Source organism: Triturus cristatus, chromosome 4_1 (genome assembly GCF_964204655.1).
Source record: "Triturus cristatus chromosome 4_1, aTriCri1.1, whole genome shotgun sequence".
NCBI classification, from domain to species: Eukaryota; Metazoa; Chordata; class Amphibia; order Caudata; family Salamandridae; genus Triturus; species Triturus cristatus.
In genome coordinates, this window is record NC_140585.1 from 1,234,119,091 (window position 1) to 1,234,144,048 (window position 24,958).

General features: G+C 43.6%; 1 protein-coding gene across 2 annotated transcripts in view; it reads right to left on the minus strand.

Moving 5' to 3' along the window:
• The window catches only part of LRP1 (LDL receptor related protein 1), a 1,298,976-nt gene that overhangs the window by 629,321 nt on the left and 644,697 nt on the right, over positions 1-24,958 (minus strand). For both annotated transcript variants that reach the window (XM_085654639.1, XM_085654638.1), the window contains exon 43: positions 18,062-18,266. In XM_085654639.1, the coding sequence (XP_085510765.1) occupies positions 18,062-18,266 (205 nt within the window). The remainder of the gene's footprint in view (positions 1-18,061; positions 18,267-24,958) is intronic.

A 24,958-nucleotide genomic window follows, 5' to 3' on the forward strand; every position in this document is an offset into this window, starting at 1 on the left:
TTCTACTGCTAGAATATGTAAAAGTACATGTTGCACTTTTAGCATACAGCCCCCTGCCTCAGGGTTCGTTAGGCCTTACTTATGGGTGACTTACATATATTTAAAAGAGAGGTTTGGGCTTTGCCATGAACTTTAATCCCAAAGTTGAGTTAGCAGTTCAAACCTGCCCCTCCATTCTGCAGTGGCAGAATAGGAGCCATGTTTTACCTTGTCTCACTATGGATGGCACAGCAAGTGCTGCAGGCGCTGGTGGGAGACCCTAACTTACAGGCCCTGGGTACCGCTGGTACCATGTACTAGCGACTTACAAGTAAGTTAGTCTGTGCCAGGTGTCTCCAACCAGGCAATCACAAGCTACCAGTACCTCACAGACCCCTTCAGAGTAGATCACAGTCTTGAGTTTTTTTTATTATAACCTTTTATTTGCAAAAAGAAACTCTGTCATTACACAGGAGTTCACATTCATAACAGTGTTGCATTCACAGATTCCTACACAAATATTCTTCTCCAGATGTCATAGTACACAAGATGGTATTAGTACATGGATCATTACGGTGTTAATGGTTCGTCAAGGGAAGGGATCACGGGAGGTTCACACAGGTTTCCACGGTACTCATTCCATTTTGACCAAATTGCCACCCATTTCCGGGGACATCCCCAGGCCGCATAGACTGTCTTCTCTTGCAGCATGCACCAGTCCATGTCTTTCTTCCATGCTCTAATCTTTGGAGGTGTTCCTGCTCCTCATAGGCGTGCTATATTGCGTTTAGCAATTCCCTGTCCAAGCGTCACCCATATTCTGCCTTTTGCAGACAAGTCTGTGGGCTCCCAGATGTTCAAGAGGCACCTTTTAATTTCGGGTTGCAAGTCAATCCCCCCAGACAGTATGCATACAGTTGTGCACCCGCTTCCAGTAGGCTTGTATTCAAGGGCACTCCCATATTATGTGAAGGAACGTCCCCACCTCCCCACACTGTCTCCTACAAAGCCCGTCCTCACTCCTACTCATCAATACAAACCGTGTACCCAAGATGTAAATCCGATGTAGTATTTTTTAGTTGTATCAGCCTCAGTTTTACTGATATCGCTACTTCTTTGGGGGATGAAAGTGCCACCCTCCATTTCTCGTCATCAATCTCCAGACCGTCAGTCTCCTGTTTCCTCCAAAGTGTAAGCAAGGGGTCAGGGGTGTGGTGTATAAGTTTCTTATATGTGAGGGAGATAGCCTTTTCCGGTAAATGGCCATCAAGCAGTCTATCCTCTAGGGGGGAGTACTCTGGGGGTGTTGTTCCGGGTGGGATATTAGACTGGAGTGAGTGCTTAATCTGTATGCACCGAAAGTACTCTGTGTGCGCTAAGTCGTATGTTTGCTGTAGTGAGGCAAATGTCACCATACCCTTGGGCCCCCATAAGTCTTTTATACGAGAGATCCCCATCAAGTCCCAGTTGTGAAACCCTTTTGTGCGACCCAGTGTACCCAGCCTTTCGGAAACCCAGAGCGGGGTAGCCAGTGTGAGTTTGTCCGCCCATCCCAGTTTGCGGCTGACGATGTGCCAAAGTTGGACAGAGTGCCTTGTAGGTCCTGTGAGGGGATATTTGTTAGGTTTAGAGTAGAGCGCAGCCTCAAAGTTCCATCCCGGGAGGACCCACCTGTCCATCCCATACCCGGGATCATCCCCACCACTATATGTGCCTTGGTTAATGGCTGAGAGGTGTGCTGCCCAGCAGTATTTTCGGATGTCCGGGAGTGCTATACCCCCATCGTACCACCCCAGTGTAAGTTTCTGGAGTGATATACGTGGAGTTCCTTCACACAACAGGTCCCTCTGAGTGGCCTCAATATCTGTAAAATACTTTTGTGGGACTAAATCTGGGTAGTTTTGGAGGGCATATAAAAAACGCGGCAGCGCCATCATCTTGAAGAGAGCTGCCCGACCCAGTAGGGACAGCGGGAGCCTCTTCCAAATGGCGGTGTCCCTTTTGAATCTTTGCAGAGGTGGTAAGAGATTCCTCTCGTATCGAGTCGTCTCGTCCCTCGAGATAAAGATTCCAAGGTACCTAAACCCCTCCGTGACCATCATGATCGGGCAGTCACGCGGTAGTGACGGAGTGGCTCCGTGCAGGACGTATAGTAATGATTTCCCCAAGTTGATTCTGTAACCTGAATTTCTCCCAAAACTGGTGAAAATGTCCAGTGCGACTCTTAGGGACTTGGAGGGGGAGGCGAGGTACAAGAGGATATCATTCGTATATAGTGAAATTCGGTCCTCCCACCCCTCTGCCCATTGGAGCCCCCGTAAAGAGAGGTCTTGTCGTATCCAGGCCGCGAGAGGCTCCAGGGAGAGAGCAAAATGCAGGGGTGAGAGGGGGCAGCTCTGCCGCGTTCCTCTTTCTAGTGCGAAAACCTCTGAGATCTTATTGTTCACCACCACCTGGGCTAATGGCTCAGTATAAAGGAGGCGCACCCACCCAACGAAATTAGGACCGAAGCCCATCTTTTTGAGGACTGCTATCATATAAGGCCATTCAAGCGTATCAAATGCCATAGCGGCATCCAACTGCATCTTCCTGGATCGTGTGGCAGCGTCCTAGTACTCTGTGGAGTAGTCGCAAGTTGAGCGCTGTGTTTCGGTGCGGCATAAAGCCAGATTGGTCTGGGTGGATCAGTTTGGTAATTATCGGCTTAATCCTATTTGCGAGAAGCTTCGCGAGGATTTTGGGTTCAGCATTTTATAATGATATTGGCCTATAAGAGGTGCACAGTTCTCTGGGTTTCCCTTCTTTAGGGATGGCCACCAGTGTGGCGATGCGTTGGTCTCTCGGTAGCTTCGCCAAAGCTTTACTGTCTTCGAACATATATTTAAAGTGTTGAACTAGGCTGTCGGGTTTGAGCTTGTACAGCTCAATAGGGAGACCGTTGGGTCCTAGGGCTTTCCCAGGCCGGAGGTCATTGATTGCCTTGGCCAGCTCTGCTTCTGTGAGTTCACCTGCCAAAGTCTCCCGGTCGTCGTCAGAGAGAGTGGGAAACTTAATGTCAGCCATAAGCGCGGAGGAACCAAACTCCGGCCGTTCCGACAACCTGCTGTATACTCTTTTAAAGTGTGCTGCAAACTCGCCAACTATCTCCTGAGGTTTAGTTAGGGTGGCGCCCTCTTCAGTCCGAAGCTCAGCCACCACCCTCTGCACTTTCTGCTTTTTGTCTAACCAGGCTATTAATTTGCCCGCTTTGTACCCTTGGTCATACAGTCGGCCGTCTCTGTCTCGTGCTAGGTTTTTAGCTGCGTCTGTGGCTAGTGCCTTATATTCGGCCGCTTTGAGCTGCATCTGATGCAGAGCCCCCGGATTCCCATCAACCTGCGCCGCCCATTCCAGAGCGAGAAGGTGTGTGAAAGTGGCTCTGTATATACTGTTCCCAAATAGGTACAGTGTGTACAAAGTCCACAGTCCCCAGAGGTTTGGCAGAGGCTAAAGTTAGATATAACCTTACTCTCCAAAGTGGTAGGTTGGTCGAGCAGTAAGGCAGTATCAGAGGACAGTGTAAAGCATTTGTTGTACACACTCAGCCAGCAAATAGTCTCACACACTCAATAACTGAACTCTAGGCCAATGGTTTATATAAAAAATATATGTTTGTTTTATTTTAGAACCAACAAAAGGTATTAAAATATACTTTCTCAGAATGAGAGGCTTTAGGTAAATACTTTTGCAATATGCAATTGACTTTTGTAGAAAGTTACAAGTGGTTGCAATAGGCAACACAATTCTAAACACAATAATGCATTGAGTTCAATAGACGTTTCAAGTTATTTGCCACAGATTACTTTTAGGATTACTTTTGAAATTCCAGGACTGGATCCTAGATTCAGTCCTGGGTCAGGACTTGGAATCAAGTGATAAAAGTCGACTTAGTTACTGTGATGATTTTTAGACAATATTTAGCTATTTTAAAAGTTGACACTGAGAAAATATTTCATAGAAAACAGTCAATGATTCCCAATGGCAGAAAATTCAAGTTGCAGGTATAGTATGTTCTGTTACTTTTGTAATCCAGTACTGGGTGCCTAGACTCAGTACTGGAACCTTTATCCATAACAGGTAAGTAATTACGTGTTCACAATTTATACGATTTTTAAACAATATTTAAAGTTTGCAGAAATCGACACTTAGAAGAAATTTCACAGAAAAACAGTCAATGGTTTCCTATGGAAGAAAATTGGGTTACTGGTAAGTACGGGTGTGAATATTTTTCAGGGTCAGTGCTGGGCACCAAGATCCAGCACTGGGAGCTCACCTAATAGCAGGTGAGTATTTTCGTTTCCGTTACTCGGCTGATTTTTGGTGAATATTTTAAGTTTTGAAAAGTCCACACTTAGAAGAAATTTCAGGAAAAGCCAGTCAATGTTACCCTATGGAGAAAATGGAGTTATCGGCTTTCAGGTAAGTATTCGACTGGCAAAGTTAAGGTTCTGGGCACAGACTCAGGGGTCTCCCAGGGTCAGGTAAGTACAGTTGTTACACCCTCAGCGGCACAGGGGCAGCCGGGTGCAGAGTGAGTTAGGCCCAATGTTATCCTATGGGAGGCAGGGGGGGCCTTGGTTGGTGGCTGCTGACTAGCACGCCACGCGGCTGTGGGAGCTGGGCTCCTGGTCACTTGCTCAGGGCAAATGGGGAAGTAGATAGGTGCAAAGGTTACACTTCCAGGGCCAATCGGGCAGCTGGGTGCAGGGTGCTTTTGAGCCTTCGGGCGCTCAATTGATTTCAATGAGGAAGCTCCGGTTTAGAAAAAGGCTGCAAGCTCGGGAACGAAGATTCTTCAGGTGCCACCACCACTTCGAGAGGTAAGTTGGGTAGTTGGAGGATAGGTAGGTACCCCGGGATTAGGCACAGGGGGGCGCGGGGCGCCGGGTGCAGGGGTGCCTTTTGGTGTTGGGAAATCTTACCCTCTGTTGATCGCAGTTGGGGGGAGTACTTGGTTCTGAGATCCGCTTGCACTGGCAGGTTCGCAGGCCCCCAGTCACGAGCGTGCGGCACGTGCCAGCCGGGCCTCCCTTCTCCGCCACTGGCCCCAAGTTTACGCTCGGGCCAGCCAGGTAGTGGCTATGATAGTTTTGTGTCCTTGGCCTACGCGGGGGGCTGCGTGCCTAGATCCCCAAACTGCTAGCAATATTCGCTTCTGGGCAAAGCTCAAGTCCCTCACCGTGATGCAGGCAATCCCATACTCTTCCCCGCCTCCGCACCTGGATTTTCCAACGATGGGTTGAGTGGATGCCCACCTCTGGCTTTTGCTCACAGTGCCGTGGATATTTAGGGGCTCTTCCCCCTTCGAGAAGGGCCCGTCAGGTCATGCGCCGCCGGAGCACAGGGAGGGGTTCGCCCGCCGGTTGGGTCCGTCTTGAACCAGCTATTTCCAAGGCGCAGTGTATTGAAGTTCGCACGTGGCCTCCAATGCGGCCTCTACCCAGCAGCAGTCCTCAGGCCTTGCCACAATGTGTTCACCACCCCCTCTGCTGCACTTAGGGCTGCGTTTTCGTGCGTGGCCCCCTCGCGGTATTATATCGGGGTTGGTGGGGGTGCTTAGACCCTGCCCCCCCCCCAAAAAGGCAGGCGTCTCCGCTGGTTTAAAGTTCAGTCTAAGCCGTGCGCTGCAGAGAGAAATATCCGTCCCCGGCTCATAGGCCCCCCCTCAGGCCTTAGCTGTAGGCTTCAGGAGCGTTGTGATGACGGAGGAGTCTCCAAGCCTCCGAGCAGCAACACCATTTACTGCCGTCTAATGCCACACAGGGGTCGCGGTCCGTGTCGCAGGTCCTTTCAGGCCCTGTAGGTTGGTGGGGGCGCCGAGGACCGGCCGCACCCCAGAGGGCAGGCGCCGCCGCAGGCCCCAACGCCAGGATGTCACGTAGGCGTCAGACGGGAGCACCCGCCACCCGTCTTCCAGGCTCCACGGCCGCCGCCGCAATCATCAGGCACGCCGCAGTAACTGAGGCATCCCAGAGCCTCCAAGTTGCAGATTCCGGTGCCGCCTACGTCCTCGAGGCCAGTCTCACCTCCCGGATGTGCGGCTTGAAGGATAGTGTACGGATTTTGTGGGAATTAGGGCTTCGCTCCGGCGGAGCTCGCTACCAGGCGGCCATCTTCGTTGGCGCCAAGCCACGCGTTGAGTTTGTTTTTAAATAAGTACAGGGTCACATTTTCCTTTAAAAATTTAGATAATGCTGTGGAGATTTTACATAATCATCTTCAGGCTGCAGATAGCAGGGCCTTATAATGAGCAGTGCTGGAGTAGGATTTATGACCCAATGCACAGAGTTGAAGAACAGAAGCACTGAGGCATTTGAATCTTGAATGAAAGTCCTTGTCAACTCAATATTGGAGCATGAGAACAAAATGATGTTTCTGAATGCTTTTAAATCGGAAACAATTAACATGAAGAGTTAACTTGATGATTAAGTTAGCTCCTCATTTTAGTTTCAACCCATTTCAAAGTGTTGCATTTATATACAGCCGACCTCTTGTTCCCGGTGGCCAGCAGACACTGTACAATATTTATAAAAAATACTGTCATTTTTTTTCAACTGGGAGAAATTTAAGGTGGATGTAAATATATCTCTGAAACACTGAGGTAATGTTTTTCGCCACTTTCATTTAAAATATGTCATAATATTTTGAAGCATGCTTCTCACTTTAAATTGCACCCTTTTAAACAAATGACTGCAATTTTCTGTATTAAATATGGCACCATGTCTACAGGCCACTGGGTGCAAAATGCCTGCTGTTTGTAAATGTGACACTTTGAAATTGGAGAAACATTAAATGATTCGTTTTATGGAATCCATAAACTAAGTTAACTTTTCAGTTAAATATTATACCATTTCAAAGTGTAGCCTATGCACACAGCAGGCATCATGTTACCAGTGGCTGGTAGACACAGTGTCCTATTTATAACGGAAAAATACAGCCAATTTTATAAGTGGGAGAATTTTAAAGTGCAGATAAATGTTCCATATTATGAACAATTTTTGCAGAAAAATTTTCTTCACTTTAAATTCCTCCAATTTAAAAAATGGTTGTATGTTTGTATCATACATTTAACAGTGTCACATATGGCGAAAGGTATGTACTGTTCCACAAGTGCATACAACACAGACTCTCAATTCAATTCAAAGACTTTATTCGGTTATAAAACAATGATACCATAAAAGTACATACAACATAGTACAACATAGAATTACACATTTCAGACGATTTCAAGGATGTAAATAAATATAAATATTTAAAAGCACATAAGCCCAAAACATTAAAACACAATTGATTTTCTCAAGTAAAAAACATTTCTAAAAAATACAGAGACAGATGCCACCGTAAATATATCTTCAAGTTCCCTAATAATCAGAAAAGCAGGTCGGCACTGTCTGAGATTCAAATACTTTAAAATTGGCTTAATCCACCTTTCCCTGGGTATGGAATAATATTTACAGAAGAATAAAATATGAATATCCGATTGGGTAGATATGTTGTCGCAGGGGCATTTGCTTTTTCCGGCTGTCCAGTCATTAATAACAGGAAGACTCACAGACCTAAAAAGGAACCCAAGTCTAAAACGTATTATTAGGAACTTTTCATGCTCCGTCAGCCTCAGGGTTAAATATGGTTGAATGGCCTGCGAGATTAGGGTCAACTGATGGGAAATCAGTTTCTTTTGATAGTTCAGTATATTCTCTTAATTTTACAAGATACATAATACATAGACTTTTCAAATCTTTCCTTGTGATCATCGTCATAGACTCAGGGTCATGATAAAATTCTGGATGATCAATAAAGTCACAAAAACTTTTAATGTACCTCAGCCATTTCACTCGATGCGCACCCTCCAATTTTAATAAGTCCCTCAATATAAGGCGATTCAAATGACACTCATTTACAGTCCATACCCCTGTACCACAAAAGGACAGGCTGGATTCTAATAATGTCCTCGATATATAATATACCGAGCTCAGCGTGGACGTTATAAGTGGAGGTGCTTTCTGGCGTAGTCAAGAGAAATTTCAAGAATCTATTTTCTGTCAACTGTAAATTAGTTATATTCGAGATGCCCCATATTCCCGCACCATAAGTTGCCACAGCCACACAGCTAGTTTTATAAATACGTAGTAGCTCATTAACTGGTTTCTTGCCCATCTTTTTACTAAAAAGTTTAAGGGCCATTATAGACTTAGTAAATAACATATTCCTCACCTTAACTGCCTCGTTCCATTGTCCTGAACAGTCGAACAAAATTCCTAAATAAGGAAAGGTAGAAATATAATCTAATGGTTTAGAAACTTTTTTCCTCTGTTTTGGTGCCGCAATTCATGGAAAAGGTTTTAGAACAGTTTACCTTTAGATCCAAACTGCTCATAAAAGTGCAAAAGGAAGTAATCATGGTTTGCATAGCAATCGGAGTCCTTGCCATCAAAACAGCATCATCAGCGTAAATTAATGTCGGAATATGGCGTTGTGATGCCGTAGGCATGTCTATACAATCCCTCAACAGGGTATTCTCAAGTTCATGAATATAAATCAGAAATAAAAACGGGGCAAGGACACAACCTTGTCTTACTCCCCTTGCAATATTGAACATTCTAGTACATTCACCTTTTATACCATATCTAATTGTAGCCCTAGCCCCATTATACAATTCCCTTAAAAAACTAATAATACTGTCCTCAACTCCCAATCGTGTTAAAATTACCCATAGTTTACTGTGATTAACACAGTCAAAGGCGGAAGTTAGGTCCACAAAAGTTAAAAACAGTCTGCCACCCTTGGCCTTAGTATACTTTTCCAATAAGATGGATAAGTTCAGTCCTTGATCTACAGTCCCTACCCCTGCTCTAAAACCATATTGCAGGTCACTAATAATTTTATGCTCGTCTGCCCATGACTGCAACCTATCTAGAATAACCCTACCCACGATTTTAACAGTTGAATAGAGTAGGGATATAGGACGATAACATGTACAGCTTGCCCTATCACCCTTTTTATAAATAGGTACTATTATTGATTCGTACCAGGTATTAGGAAGGCCAAATTGAAAGACAGCATTTAAAAATCTAGTTAATAGGGGGGCCCATAATGTTAAGTTATTTTTAAACACATCAACCGGTACACCATCTGGGCCCGGTGCCTTACCCCCCTGACTCAAGCCAATACCCTTCAGTACCTCGGACAGAGTGAAAGAGAGATTCAAGCTCTTAAAGTTTGTAGTCATCTTGGGCATGTCCTGCTTTTTCAATTCACTCGAAGGGGCAACAGGACTATAAAGGGACTCAAAATAACTTACCCATGTATCCTCATCAATAGCGATCTCAATCCGCGCCTTAGTGTCGTCTTTAAAGTATGGTGCATTGACTGCCCTCCAAAAGGCTGTCATATCTCTCTGCTCTGAAGTATCTAGTAAATCCTCCCATGCTTCCCTTTTAATTCTGGCCCTCCTATTCTTAGTTGCCAGTTTATAAGCTTTCCGAAGTTCCCTAATCTTCTTCTTATCTCTAACATGCCCGTTCAATGCCAATTTGAGTTTAGAGTGTGCCATGGTACATTCGTGGTCAAACCATCCCCTCTTTCCACTTTATTATTATTATGCTTTTTCAAGTTGACCCACAAATTTTCCTTAATACATATTAAAATGGTACTGAAGTCACTAAATACTTCAAAATCCCTGGACATAGTGTCCAAACAAGTATTAAAACATGAGTTGCAAGTCTTAATTAAATTTGAAAGAAAGTCGGCGGGTACAATTTTAGACCACTTCAGGGCATATCCATTTTGTCTAGAAATATTAATGTCTCTGGATTGAAGCCTAGGGACACTATCAAGGTTAGCATGGGAATTAATAATTTCCACTATAATGGGGAAATGATCACTGAGTGATATAGCTAGTACTTCATATTTTCCGACACTTCCCCCAAAGCATGAGGAGATCAAAACATAATCAATTACAGAGAAAAGTCCCCTGCCACAAAAGGTAGCAGAGAACGGAACCTCAGGTTGACATAATGTGTTTGCAAACCCTAAATTGTTCGCAAAAAGAATTTCATTTAAGACATCACCCTTTCCACTATGTTCAAAATGTATTAATGTGGATCCCTTGTCCACAGTTAGTTCACAATTTCCTTTACCGGCTCTGTTACAAACTGTACAGTTAAAATCACCCCCCCCCCCCCATATGGCGACAAACTCCTTTCTTTTGTTGCAAAGAATTGAGTTAATTTCAGAACTAAGCTTTTTGAATACTAGTGCTGTGTCTGCTGGGGGAACATTATTGTATAGATTAATAACCAGAATACAGGAATTTTTGTTCAAATGTAGGCCAACAATATGATAGTAGGTGGTGTTATAAAAAACTTCAATGAATTTACAAATAAAACGATTAGAAACATATGTGCAGAGCCCACCCTTGGCTCTGCCATGTGATGAGCCTACTGCCGGAGTAAAAATAGTTCTGAAACCATTCAAGTGAAAAACATCCTTCGCCCACGTTTCTTGTAAACATATAACATCGTGGCATTCAATTAATTCAAGCCATAACAAATTATCTAGCTTGGCCCTGAGACCAGCAATATTCCAAAAAATGATGGTCCAGTTTCCCTTAGTCCTATCATGTGTAACTTGACTTGGGTTAATGTTATTGGCTATATTATTGTCTAAATGTCCCTTTTTCTTGTCTTGGACGCCCATTTGTGCAGCGTCCACCCTTTCAGTGGATTCAAGTTCGATACTGACTGGGTTCTGTGCTTCTTCATCTTGCAGAGCCCTCTTTCTCCGACTAACCATTGTTAAAGCGGGATCGAGAGTCACCACACGAGTATCAAATACTTGTTCCCATGCTGGTCAATCCACCCCCCCCCCCCCAGGCCTGATAAGGAATCAAATCTATTATAAGTTGGAACATTAAATAGATCCCCTATCTGTTGGTAATAAAGTGGGTTGTTTGGCATAGGGCCGCCATACATCTTGGGCCCCCTATAAATGTTTTGTTGATTTCCCATAACTGGGGGCCTATCTTCGTAACTTACTTTGTATGGTCTCTGTCTAGCAGCACCAACAAAGGGGGCAGGTGGATAAAAATAACTCGGATCAAAAGACAAAATTCCACCAGGGTTTTTGTAATTTGGGAAACCACTGATAAATTGCACAACTCTTGGGTCTCTGAAATTTACAATAATGCAATATCCGCTACTTTCTTTAGCTCTGTGCCCCAACCAATTAACTCTACGGACATTAATAATTTCTCCCCTCAAGTCAGGTCTAAGGGGTCTATTTTTCCCTAACCAGTGCATAACCTTGTTCTTTAATTCGGACATAGTTTCGTACCTATTATGACTCCACTTCGGGACCCCTGCAAGTACAATTACATAGGGGTAAGAGTCCGGTGGGAGATCAATTCTCCTTTTATGTTCATTAATTTTGGTATCCAATGTTTTGTCCAAATTGGTTGTAGTATTAACTATGACCCTATTTGGACATATTTTAAGGCTATATGTATTAGTGTCTTTACTGGCGTTGTCAGTCTGCATGAGGTTATGATTTGCCGACTTTCCACCTTCCTTGGATAGGGAATTTTTTATATCTTGTTCAGGTTTATTTATAGGTATTACAGATGGAATATTTGTATTATTTTTAATATCCCCTAATTTTTTCAGCAAGAACCTAGGTACCTAGCCGTCTAGTACGTTCTAACAGTGGGAGAATTAAAGATCTAACTAAATGCACAATGTTATCCAATGAACATACAGCATTACTACCAGTTACAGGCGGGCTTTTTGTTATGTCGACAATAGGGGTTGTATGGGTAAAGTCGGCTTTAACTGCCTGGGTAGAATTTTTATCCCTCTTGTCCTGGCGCGTAGGTAAGATACATTTACTCTTTTTGTTACGCGCACCTTTGTGCTGCTTTCCACCACGCTTACGTTTTAAATTAGAAGCGTTACCTTTTACTAAATCAGGGTGGGTACATTCAGGTGCTAGCTCACTGTAACATGGCAGGAGACTTTGCCGTCTACCTGCTTCCACAATTGGATAGGCCATATAAGAATCTAAACTAGCATCAAAACCACTTATGTCCAGTACAGTTGAAACTTCCTCTTGTTGTAAACATGGTGTTTGAATATTCTGGGTCAATGAAGGAACGGGTGATGGTACTGTGGCAATTATTCCCAGGGAAGTCTTTCTCATGAACACGGGGTCGAGAGATAGTCGTCGTTCCGTTAATGCTATCTCTTTCTCCAAGGCAGAAACTGCCTTTGTAAAGAAAGCGTCTATAGTGGCCACTAGACCAGTTCCTGCACCTACAGCATGCGGGTTGGTTTTCAGAACCATGATTATGGCGCCACGAATCAATAAATAACAGTATGAAAGCGGGCAAAAGGGTTCACACTTACAATAGCAATATCACTAAACAAAAGTACATACTCTTGAAATCTTACTGAATATAAAACTTAAGAGGGGAGGCCCAGTCCAGTCTCTTCCGGTCTTTGACGGGCAAGGACGGGCCCGCCCTTGGCCCGGGCTTCGCCCGGGCGAGCCCGCACGCGTCCCGCGCTGCGGAGCACCTGTGGCTGTTTTCAAGCCCCCCTGCGCTGCCTGATGACAGCTGAGGCAAGCGCCAGGAGTGGGCTGCTGGGTAGTGTAGTTTCCTTCCAGCCGTTCCCCTCACGGCAATCTGTGTGCAGCCAACGCCGTTTTGGCCGTTCCCCTCACGGCGGAGATAGGAGAGATGGGCTTCAGGCAAGGGTCACTGGAAGTTTTGCTGGCGCCCCGCGCTGGGGAGCACCTGTGGCTGTTTTCAAGCCCCCCTGCGCTGCCTGATGACAACTGAGGCAAGCGCCAGGAGTGGGCTGCTGGGTAGTGTAGTTTCCTTCCAGCCGTTCCCCTTATGGCAATCTGTGTGCAGCCAACGCCGTTTTGGCTGTTCCCCTCACGGCGGAGATAGGAGAGATGGGCTTCAGGCAAGGGTCACCGGAGGTTTTGCTGGCGCGACCCCGACACAGACTCTCATTCACCTATACACATATATCCCATTCATACAAACATGTTCATATATCCCCCAAAGACCACGCTCTCACTGACACACATGGCAGCCCTGTCATAGTGCCCCTAGTCACAGTATTTTGTTCAGTTCCTAGTCTTTGGCTCTATGGACATTAGGCTTCGATTCAATGAAACTGGGCATGGGGTGTCTGGTAAGTAGCTCAAAACGATTTTCACTGATCAAAAATAGCTCTCACTACAGAAAAACTTGGGAGACACATGGTCTATAACAATCAGGGACAAGCCAACTAAACATGCACCATTTTAAGGGTCAGAACACAAGCCCGGAGTCCTGGTTAGCGGGGCTCAGGGCATCTCAGAGCCATTACACCAGTACCTAGAAGTCAAAATGGGTGCAAAACGTGGGGGTAAACCTGCAAAAAGCTGGTTTTCTTACAGGCGGCATTTATATAGAGCACTTTCGGCTAGCGGTATGGCCTTGTTTGTGTTAGTCCAGTGAACATGCACATGGATTCAGAGTTTACCACAGGAGTCCAACTACTTTGGATGATTTATTGCTGGTGTTCTGAACCTGTTCCTGGTTATGCCATTCACTGTTCAGTAGATGAGTGATTTTACAGTGAGCTTACATTGGTCATTGTCTTACTTTAAATCATTTAATTTGTACATTTATTTTGTATTTGGCACAATGCTTCTAAATTCTTGCCCCATTCACCTAGAACTGCTTCTCTATGAAGGTACAACATATTATGCCATTTATTTAAGGCACTTTCTCAAAATGCATTTCAAGCTGTGCTACTGTTGGCATGGCTACTTTTTGAACTATTATTTCCATTTCCATTCAAGGCAGGATAATCCACTCTCCACAAATTATAAAAGCAATTCAGAAACGAAACTGTGCCTCTTATGTCACAAACTGCTTAGCGTTCTTACACTGGAAGCACTGAAGAAAGGTAGAGATAGTGAAATTATGTATATATCCCACTTTTTGGAAAGTACTGTCCTAAGAGGAGCTGTAATCGAGAATCAACTCTGTTGAACTAAAGTTCAGTTTGTCCATCATGGCACATGAATTCAATTTCATAAACACTGAGTGCATCACCCTGTGAGTGCGATTCACAAGTCCTTCTAGGAAATTGAAAAACAACCTTTGTAACCATGTAAAAATGTCCTTAACAGTGACACAAACTAAAAACCCACTGTCAAATTCATTTCTGGCTAAACAGCTCAAGCGGCAAATATATCTGACCAAGCATTTACTAGTGGCCCCTTTTAAAATCCTATGAATGCTGCTAGGATTGGCGTATAGCATCATATACAGGAAACAAATACACTCTGCAAGACAGGCAAGCGCTCCACAGAATGTAGCACAGTAGCAGTGGGTGCTCTATTCATTTTTTAGGTCTCTGACAGTAAGATCCCTAAGGACAAAGCTCGGCATTTCAACTATTTTGTCACAGAAATTATTTTAATAGGGGATTTTTGAAACTCTGTTTTCTTGCATATAGAGGTTGACAGTGAGCCTGTTTTTCTACCGCCATTCTCCTAAACACTAAAAAACCCTTTTTGCACTCAAATTCAGCCAGCGTGTAAATCAAAATACAATCATAGTTTTCCCTGTTGTTTTGCACCATATATTTTGAGAAGAGAAATGTTTTAGTTTTTTTGTAGTTTTATCAATGGCGATCAAGACTAGTAGGCGAAATACACGAATACACTTAACTGGGATAGTAGGTTAATAATATTACAGAAAAACAAGCGGAAAGGTTTCACCTATGTGGGATCTTTTGGCTCTGTCAATGTTTGGTTTAGAGTCAAGAAAAAAAAGTGCTATGACCTAGCGGTCGTTTACCGCATCATAGCCCTTTTTTAAACTTTAAATCATGTTGCACAGCTTAAACTAAAGAGAAAAAGGCACTATGACGCGGGCTGCACCACCACATCTCGCTTTTTAATTTTTTTAAACCAAGCACGAGGGGGGCAAGCCAAAAGAGGGAGGAGGGAAGGAGCAGCAACAATGGGAAAAGGGACTCACTTTATCTCCCACTGCTAAACTAAAAAAAATACACGTGTCCTGGAGTAATTTAACTGGTGCTCATGTAAAACACCCAAACAACTCCAGGTCTAGATTGTGCTAAATAAAACGGCCAAAGAATTGACAAAAACACAGAAAGACCAAATCAGCACCAGGTAGGTGCAGGGGAGGAGACCGGGAGCAGCAATACAAGGGGAAAGCTGAAGGAGGGTGGGTGGAACAAGCAACATGAGGGAGCAGTGGGAGACTGACAGAAGACATGTACTCTTCAAGAGTGCATTTCAAAAAGAAAAGAAAAATACACTGGGGAACACGGCCATTTAAAGGACACTGGCTGCAGAGAGGAAGCTGTACTAGGTCCTTGCACAATGCCAGGAAGAGACATTAGAAGCATTTGGAGGAAGCAGAAAGGATCAGGAGGCACTGGGTAATCAGAAGCATACAAACAAGAGTGACGTGGAAGCCAAGTAATGGCAAGGAACGGGTGGGCTCTAAGCCAGTTTTTAAGCTTCTTTTCTTAAGTATAGATTTTGCTGACAACACTGTCTCTGGTGAAACCCAAAATGTGATCATGAAATGGATCGGCTCCTAGGAAGTTCCTTAGTGTATAGCCTCAGACACTCTGCAGAGGTCTCCAAGATGCCTCCTGACTGTTTTTCTTGACATCAAAAGAGTGCCCTGAAGTTGAGAGGCATCCATGATATTGAGTGACAACTTCAAGTGAAGTCCCTCTACTTTGAGAGCGGCCTTAGATTGCTATGCTAATACATAAGACCATGCCACATGATAAACAAGCTGTAAGAAGGCCACACCAAAAGGCTGCAAGTATTTCTTTTTTATGATATTGATTGGGGGCATAAAGCCTAACCCCAAAGCAGAATTCTGTACATTGCAGCAGAATACATACATAGTCAACACCTGAAGATAGGGAGATTTCTCAGGTGCATATGAACGGAGGGTAGTAAAAATGAAAAAGGGATTATACAAAGATTCATACTGAGTGGAAAAGCGTGCTTGAGATTTAAAAGGCACATGACAAGCTAGCAATGTTACATGATTCGTGGGATCCTATTAAAGAAAACCCAAACCACAAGTTAACCTTTGTACATGAGGCCCAAGCATTGCTGAGAAATCAATGGTCTCATACCAACAAAGGAAAAAGTAAAATATTTTACCTATGTGGCAAAGGTAATGCAACAAAAAGGGTCAGGTTCACAGAGAGTCGGACCTCAAAGAGGCGTGGGCACTCAGCAAGACAGGACATCAGAATAAGAAACAAAATCAGGCCTTATCAAAATGTCAACATGGACTCTTAAGGGTACACTTTGTAATTCACAAACAGCTTACTGTTATGTTTGTACTTTGGCAAACGCCATAACTATAAGTGTCCTTGCAGACGATAAATGTCGTGTCATCAATGATGTAACATTTTGATGATGCAATAAGTTACTGCAGCAGGGGTTCTGGTTTGATATGAAGTCCTTGAGGAGTCATGATATCAGAAAGTCAACACAGATAATGGATTAGATGTGAAAAGAGCTTGGTCTTCTCGTTAGCACAGGTGATTGTAAGAGTGTGATAGTGACTATCACAACGCACTCTGATTTCCTAGCATATCTTATGGATTGAAGTGATCCAACGGTGTCACACTTTGCTTCTATCAGCAATAGCGGTCTGGCATTCTCAAGCTAACCGAGTTCTTGGGAGCGATCGGGGTTTTCCACAGGCTTCAAACACAGATGTAAATAACACATTTAAAATTAAAGTAAGCCATCAACATAGCTCTTGTCATTTGAAAGAGGTTGCTGTACTTTAAGTGAAACACCTCAGGGGAGGTTAATCCTATTCCAGTTTGAATTCTTAATGGTGAGACACCTTTCTCTAGAAGGCTGGCTGGCTTTCCCCTCCAGAGTGCATCAGCTCCCATTCACTTTGACTTTGCCAGCTGGTCTCTGGGATCTCTACATGTGGAGCTTGCAAGAAAGCATTGCACTACTATGCAATCACTGGTAGGGCTGATATGGTAGAAGAGTTTGCATTGGTACAGACCAGAAGGTATCTGTGTTTTTTCCAGAGGGAGGGAAAGAAGAAAGGAGCGAAGACAGGATATATGAGCAGTTTTCTAGCTTGTAAATACAACGTTGGACATTAGAAGAGTCCTAAATGCAATATTTATTTTAAGTAGTACAGGCTGTACGTTTACAATGGAATTTTATATTTCTCTATAATTTTATGTATGTAGCATTTGTTGCTCGAAAACTCCCTCCAGATGCACTTGTTTGGGCAGTGCAATAATTAGGCCTTTTTGAGTTCAATAAGTAAAGAGCGGGCTCTGTCCAAAAGCCCAAAAAAGTACTAGTGCCCGGTTTTATTCATTCAGAGAGTGAAATAACCCTCAGTTTCTATTGAGACGTTTCAACAATCCCAAGGTTTTTCTATTAGAATCACCATCGTGCACCTCAGGTCAGTGCACAGTAGAAGGCCATGAACATACTTACATTTACAGCACGGTTATTTCTCTCAGTGAGGCTACATAGCAGTGGAAACATTTCAATTTCATGTTTTCTCTTTTAAAGAGGGAAAGTAAAACAGCCTTTCGCACAGTATTACCACTACATCTGTCTTACAGTTTTTAAAAAAAACTTATATAATTGTTTTATTAGATTTTTCTTATACGTTTGTTTTAGAAACTAACAAGAAAAAAGCAATTTCTGGCTGGCATAGTCATGGTTTCGGTGTTCGTTTTAACAGATAGTTTCCCTCCATTTTAGAAGTGTTCTGGAATCCTTTAGCTGGGTGGAGGTATAGTGTATTAATGAAGATCACATGGTAAAGAACATTACTTTGGCAATGTACTGGGGTTGCAGCAGTCCACTTTAGTCTGGACATCATAAAACAAGACTGTGATGGGCACAGGAGGTACATAATTGGGATCGCACAGTGAACAACTGATATTTGCATTTTTACACCATACATATTTAGAACACTAAAACTTACATATCGCCGTGTCCCGTCATATTCACATCGTTCAATCTTGTCCAGAGTGGCATCTGAAAAGTAGATCTTCTCAGCTTTGTGGTCAATGGCAAGGCCGTTTGGAGTTCTGATGTCTTTATCGATGATGATCAGCACGTTACCTCCCGAGAGCGTGGCCCTCATGATGCTGGGATGCTGCTCATTCCAATTAGTCCAGAACATCAAACTGTGGATTGGCAGCACCAAGCCAAAGAGAGAATTAGTCTAGCATACTTGGGCAAATCAAGTTAACCCTGTGAAATTACTATTACCCAAAGGCCTACCAAGAAAAACATGTTTAGCATTTCAATAGTTGGAGATCCCTTCTTCACTTGATTATCCATACAAGTAGTTCACCGAATTTTAGACAGAAGTCTTCTCAGAAACGACCAGCCAACCAGCTGCATTTCCCATGTACTTATCACAAAAAAGTACTTGAGTTGCAGATTGTTTACACTACAATTCGCTAAAAGCAATCAGAAAAATTAAAACCAAAAAATTAAAGAGTTCACCTCACCTACAACTTATGGTGGCATTGCTCCTCCTCTGCAAGTTCCCCACTCCAGAGTAAGACAAGGCAACTCTGGAAGACTCAACCAAAGAACGGAATGCATGCAGTAGCTAAGAAGGGAGTTCCTGAGCCCTGAAGAAGACGGTTGACCTATATAGGCGTCATTACTAGTCGAAACATGTTGGCAGTCCTTTGTGGTTAGGTGAATCGTTGCATTAAACCTTACAGCCACTTACACGGTTTAAGTACATGAAGGGTACCCGCGAATAAAAAAAAAACATTTTGGGGTTTATCCTTCGATATTTTTACGCATGTTTCTCCTGGACCCCTACAATTGTCCCAATTTAACACATCTTATGAACTCCCTCTTAGGTTGAGTTCACCAGAGTGGCAGGGTCTTACTCTGGTGTGTGAAAGTCACCAAGGATGAAGCATGCCATGTTAAGTTACAGATAAGGCAACCTCTTCAATTTCTTGGTTGAATCTTTTAGGCGATGTTTTAGTAGAAAACTGTAGTGTTGACGATCTGCAACCCAAGTACCTTTTTGTGATACATGCAGTTTGATAGGGGGACATGCTTGGCTAATTTCCCTCTCTCTCTCTCCTGGTGATTATAAGTGCATGTCCCATACAATCTTCTATTCAATAATGACCAGGCAAGCATATGCTACTGAGGATTCAATTTAAATGGAATGGTTTTCCTTTTAATTGGCGGTAAAAAACAGCCAACAATCTAGTAGAGAAAATAGGGTCTAAGGGAAAAATTTTAATGACCTGCCCAAGTTCTAATGCCCACTTCAAACTTAATAACTACACACAACGAGAACTGGGGGTCAACAAAAAGGAAACACAAAAAGACAAACGTGTATGTTTACAAAAATAACACATAGGAACTAAGAGCAGAGCGTGGATTCCCATCAATCTTACTCTCGGAACAGAGCATGGATTCTTGTCAATCTAGCTCTTGTGATCATTTTTATCATTTGGTCATCCGCCAAGTATGAGAGATCTGTCCCTTGATCATAGGGACTGCCTCACTGGCAAGCTCAATTGCTCAGAATAAACAACGGGATTAGACCTCACATAGAAAGAGAGAGATATTCTAATGTCCATGATGAAAAATCCTATGTGGTGCAGTGCAGAAAAATATATATGTGAAAGGAATCTAAAAAGGTTGTGTGGAGACAAACAACTATGAATCATACAAACTCCTCACACCTATTAAAATCAGTGCAAAAAAACTATAGCAGTAATAGCAAGTGACTGCTATTTGTAGGTCGACATGTTTCAGCCATTCAGGGGTATTCCTCACGGCTTTCTTTAGGACCTGTATAAGTCAATCAATGCTACTGCATCCAACATTCACTCTATTACAAATATAGTGTGAAAAAAATAATAAATCAAGGTTGGAAACGATACAACCTCACTTAGTTCAAATCCTCCAATCACCGGGTGCAAACGTCACCCGTCTTGATCTCGTCTGGATCAGGGGGGAGAGGCCTCTCCCCCTGATCCAGACGAGATCGGAGGCAACGACGGACAGAGCGGGGCCTCATACTCCTGAGACAGGTTCCAGGGAGGTGAGGTATAATCCCTGATCAAGACGGGTGACGTTTGCACCCGGTGATTGGAGGATTTGAACTAAGTGAGGTTGTATCGTTTCCAACCTTGATTTATTATTTTTTTCACACTATATTTGTAATAGAGTGAATGTTGGATGCAGTAGCATTGATTGACTTATACAGATCCTGAAGAAAGCCGTGGGGAATACCCCTGAATGGCTTAAACATGTCGACCTACAAATAGCAGTCACTTGGTATTACTGCTATAATTTTTTTGCACTGATTTTAATAGGTGTGAGGAGTTTGTATGATTCATAGTAGTTTGTCTCCACACAACCTTTTTATATTCCTTTCACATATATATTTTTTCTGCACTGCACTGCACCACATAGGATTTTTCATCATGGACATTAGAATATCTCTCTCTTTCCTATGTGAGGTCTAATCCCGTTGTTTATTCTGAGCAATTGAGCTTGCCAGTGAGGCAGTCCCTATGATCAAGGGACAGACCTCTCATACTTGGGGGATGACCAAATGATAAAAATGATCACAAGAGCTAGATTGACAAGAATCCATGCTCTGCTCCGAGAGTAAGATTGATAGGAATCCACGCTCTGCTCTTAGTTCCTATGTGTTATTTTTGTAAACATACACGTTTTCCTTTTGTGCTTTCGTATTGTTGACCCCCAGTTCTCGTTGTGTGTAGTTATAAAGGTAAAAAACAGCCGCCATACTACAAGCAATAACATCTTATACGGAAATCTATCAAGCATTGTAAGTCTCTCGGTCTTACTTCTCTGTAACCTTTATAGGGAGCAACTAGGCCTACTTTCACGATCCAAGTCATCGGACTGCACAAATACGCCAACAAAGCTCAATTAAACCTCAAGGGCCATAAACCAGTGGCATTCATTAATGCCTGGATTTAGTTGAAACCTGGATGTCAGCCTTAACAATGACCCAACTGAGCCAACGGTCATCCTCCTCAAGGACGAAACACTTTAACCTAAAATCTAAGGCAGTCCTCCTAAATATATGAACTTGGGAGGCTTCTCTCCTTGAGTCGAATCCTTATAACCTTAGCCCTGTCATTCAATGCCCTGGGAAAAAAGGTCCTGATAATCTGGTTAAATCTGAACTTTTGCACAAAACAAGTGATGTGGATTAACTCACATAATGCCTGAAGATCATTGAAACTATTATCTATCATAAACATGACCCAACCAAGACTTAGTATATCCTATGCAATAATGATATAATCCAATATCCAATTAGCAAATGATTTTATTACATGAATTTTCACAACTTCTTTCCCTTATGGTGAATCCCTTGCCATGGACTTCATCTCAGTATGGTGCTTTAAGGACTTTTTAAAGAAAATAAAACACCCAGATAGCAAAGTTACAGCTGAACCTATTGCACACAATGAAGCCTTTCCCCTTTCAAAAAACATTTGGTCCACTGTTCAGAACCACATATTAACACACACCTACATGGTCAATGCCTGTCAGCCATCTTTGCTGAACGTATCCTGTCATCCTAGCACAATGCTTCATGCAGCATTTCAACTGTTCGCCAACATAGAGAAAGCCATGCACATCTCATAACCATTAAAGTAACTGCACTGACAACCTTTTCAGGTTTTACAAAAAAATAGCTAATCGTCTCTCAGAGTAAAAGGGCCCAATCACTTTCAGACTAAATATTTCTAGATCTATTTCTTAGTCATGAGAGAACCTCATCCCTCGTCCCATGACCTTTTGCTCGGTTACACAAATAGCTATTTCTTATACAATTTTGGCCCAGTGTAAATATTAAACAAGCATTGGCATAGCCAATAGGTCTCGCCTTTGGGACCTTATAAGTGTTTAGTTATTCAGCATAATATCCTTGGTGCAACAACATCAACAGTTGCATGGCTAAACACTTCTAAGGTCCCAAAGGCGAGACCTATTGGCTATGCCAATGCTTGTTTTTAGAGGTCTGGCATGCAGTTTTAAATGTAGGCTGGTAAGAAAGGTGCCAACCCGAGGGGCAAGGTCTAGAGAGAAATAAGAAAGGAAAAGAGGTGAGTTATAATGAGATAGCACAAATAAAAAGGTGAAGCACAGAATGACAGGTCAGGTAAACAAAGTAGAGAGGTAGAGAGGCAGGTAGAGCCAGTGGGATGAAAAATTGAAAGATATGAGAAGTAGAGAGAAAAGAGGTGCAGATGAGGTAGAGAGATGAGGCTAATACAGAGGAAGGGCGAGGGAGAAGTAGAGAATGGAGAAATGGGGAGAGATGGACAGAGGTAAGAGATGTATTAAACGAGCGAGACATTGGAAGCAGAGAGAGTGAACGGAAACAGTGAAGGAGATAGAAAGAGAGATGAAAGCAAAGGGAGTGATAGAGGGAGTGAAAGCATTGTAGAGAGAAAGAAATAAAATAATGGGAAAGGTGAGGGAAAGAGGACATCAATAAAAAGAGACATAGAAGGCCAATAGGTGAGGTAAGAGAGAGGCTAATGCAAAAAAGCATTTCAGGATGTGGTAAACCAATGCGTGCTTCCCAAATTATAACACAAGCAGAAAACTCATGGCTGTGCAAACATCATGCATGACTCAGACAGACTCCCTGCAGCAAGGGTAAGAAACAATGCAGCCACCTTGCATAGGCGGAACAACCAGAACAGGTAATAATGCAGGTGAGCACCAAGCAAGATAAGCAGATATGCAACACCATGAAGGGTTTAAAACACACTAACCATCCACTGCACATGAATATATCAATTTTTTGTACAACTAAACAATCTGTTGCAGCAGGGCTCATAGATCGGAAGAGTGGACAGGACATCCCTTCCAGTTGAGCACAAGCATTCCCTGGCAGCGAACACATGCACTAGGAGCATGGACAAACCATCCCTAGCAGGCAAGCACCATAACAGTTCAACCTGAATGATATTCACAGAAGATGTGCATTTAAGGGCGAGGGGAAGACTGCAGTGAGGGGCCAGAGAACATCTTCCAGGGCTGTGAACCTTCTCAGCTTAAAAACTGAACTGCTGTGCACAGAGACTTTATTTGGGCTAGATGTATAGGGCACACAGAACTAATCGACCGTGCATCTCCAGCATGAGCACCATACAAAGAGGGTGTGTGTATGAATGATAGAAGTGGCACAGACATATCAATCCATCAGGAGTTGGTAAAGCACAACTACGCACCCGTCAGGGTCTCAAGGCGCTGGGTAACCCCCTAAAATGAGCTAAATGACGGGTACAGACAGGCCATGCCGTGCTAATTGCGAGTTTGTGCATCATGTCTGGGGCTTGTGTGGGTATGCACATACAGCATGTAACCGATGGATCAAAGTTAGATCGCCCACAAGGATGGAGATCAGAGCAAGCACAACGTAGATGAATGAAAAATCTTTATCTGAGCAGTTAAGTACAACCATTGCAAATAAAAAAATAGGTTAAGGAGGACGACAAATGGAAGTCAATTCATCCAAACATTTGTTACAATCATAAAACCAGATAAGAACTAGAATTATAAAGTCCATGGCATCGACGAAAAGAATTCTTACGCAGCTAAAAACTAAAAACACATACAACAATATCAAAGCAAGCACAATGTATGAATAGCGCCGTCACACCTCACGCAGTACACGCACAAATAAAATGTACAGACAACTCTCGCAGACATGTGGGATGGAAACACCTAACAGCGTGAACATGTGAGAGGCCAAACTAAAAGAGCATGTGAAGGAAAGAGCACACCGATGATCCTGAATGAGACACTCTGAGTAGCCCTTGCATGCAGCCAAGTAAGGGAGAGACAGTCACCTGCAGGCTGAGTGTATGCAGGGAGATCACAGATCCGTCCTATTTTGCAGACGAACATTTGTAAACACAACACAGTAACTCCAGATGAACATCAAGCATTGGAAGATAACAGAGACCTGCCCTTCCAGGCAAGGATCACACAGGAGGACACAGATCATGCTTTACAGGTGTGTATTGCACATGGGGAATAACACGGCCTGCCAAGTGGGTAATGGACAACACACTGAGCACTCGATTGGGGCACAAATTGCCTCCCTCTTTAAAAGTATGACAGCGAGTTTCAGCCATGTGGGAGTCACCATAGCAGACTAGCCCCTGCTGTCAGACGCCAGCACGTTCATGAGAGAGGGAGGCACACATGCAGCCTCGCTGGGCTGTGTATGAGCTTCACAGCTCGCTCTTTCCCAACTGCCAAAGCAGCATACATAGAGATCATGCCTGTAAACGTTGGGAGGAAGCACAAACAACCCATCTCGGCTGGGAAAGAGCAGCCTGCACGCTCAGGGAGGCGTCTGAGTGGAGGCACGCAGGGCTCGGGCATGCCGTCCCCGCGGGAGGGAAAGGAGAGGGAGGGTACGCATGGCGCAAGAACCAGAGAGGTGACAGGAGTCTTAACATAACAGTGACAGTGAGGGCAGCAACTGATACCACAGGGTGGCAAATACATGCAGCCACCAGACTCTAGTGTGTTATCGTGCACAACTGCACATGGGGAAAAAACAATCCGTGCACATCACGATTGCAGAGCATTATTTCGAACAAACTACCAGGCGTGGTTGCCCTTTAGGATACACACAGCACACATGTCAGCCTTACGAAGTTAAAATGAGTAGTATCCGGTGCAGGTGGGAGGCGTGCACCCTTTCCCTGACAGCGCCTTGCATAAAGGTATTTTCTGATGCATGAATTAACTACGTATTTGCACCTGAGAAGCGAACCATCAGCCCTGCAGCTCCTGGTGGTGCGCGCGGCCGTGAAAG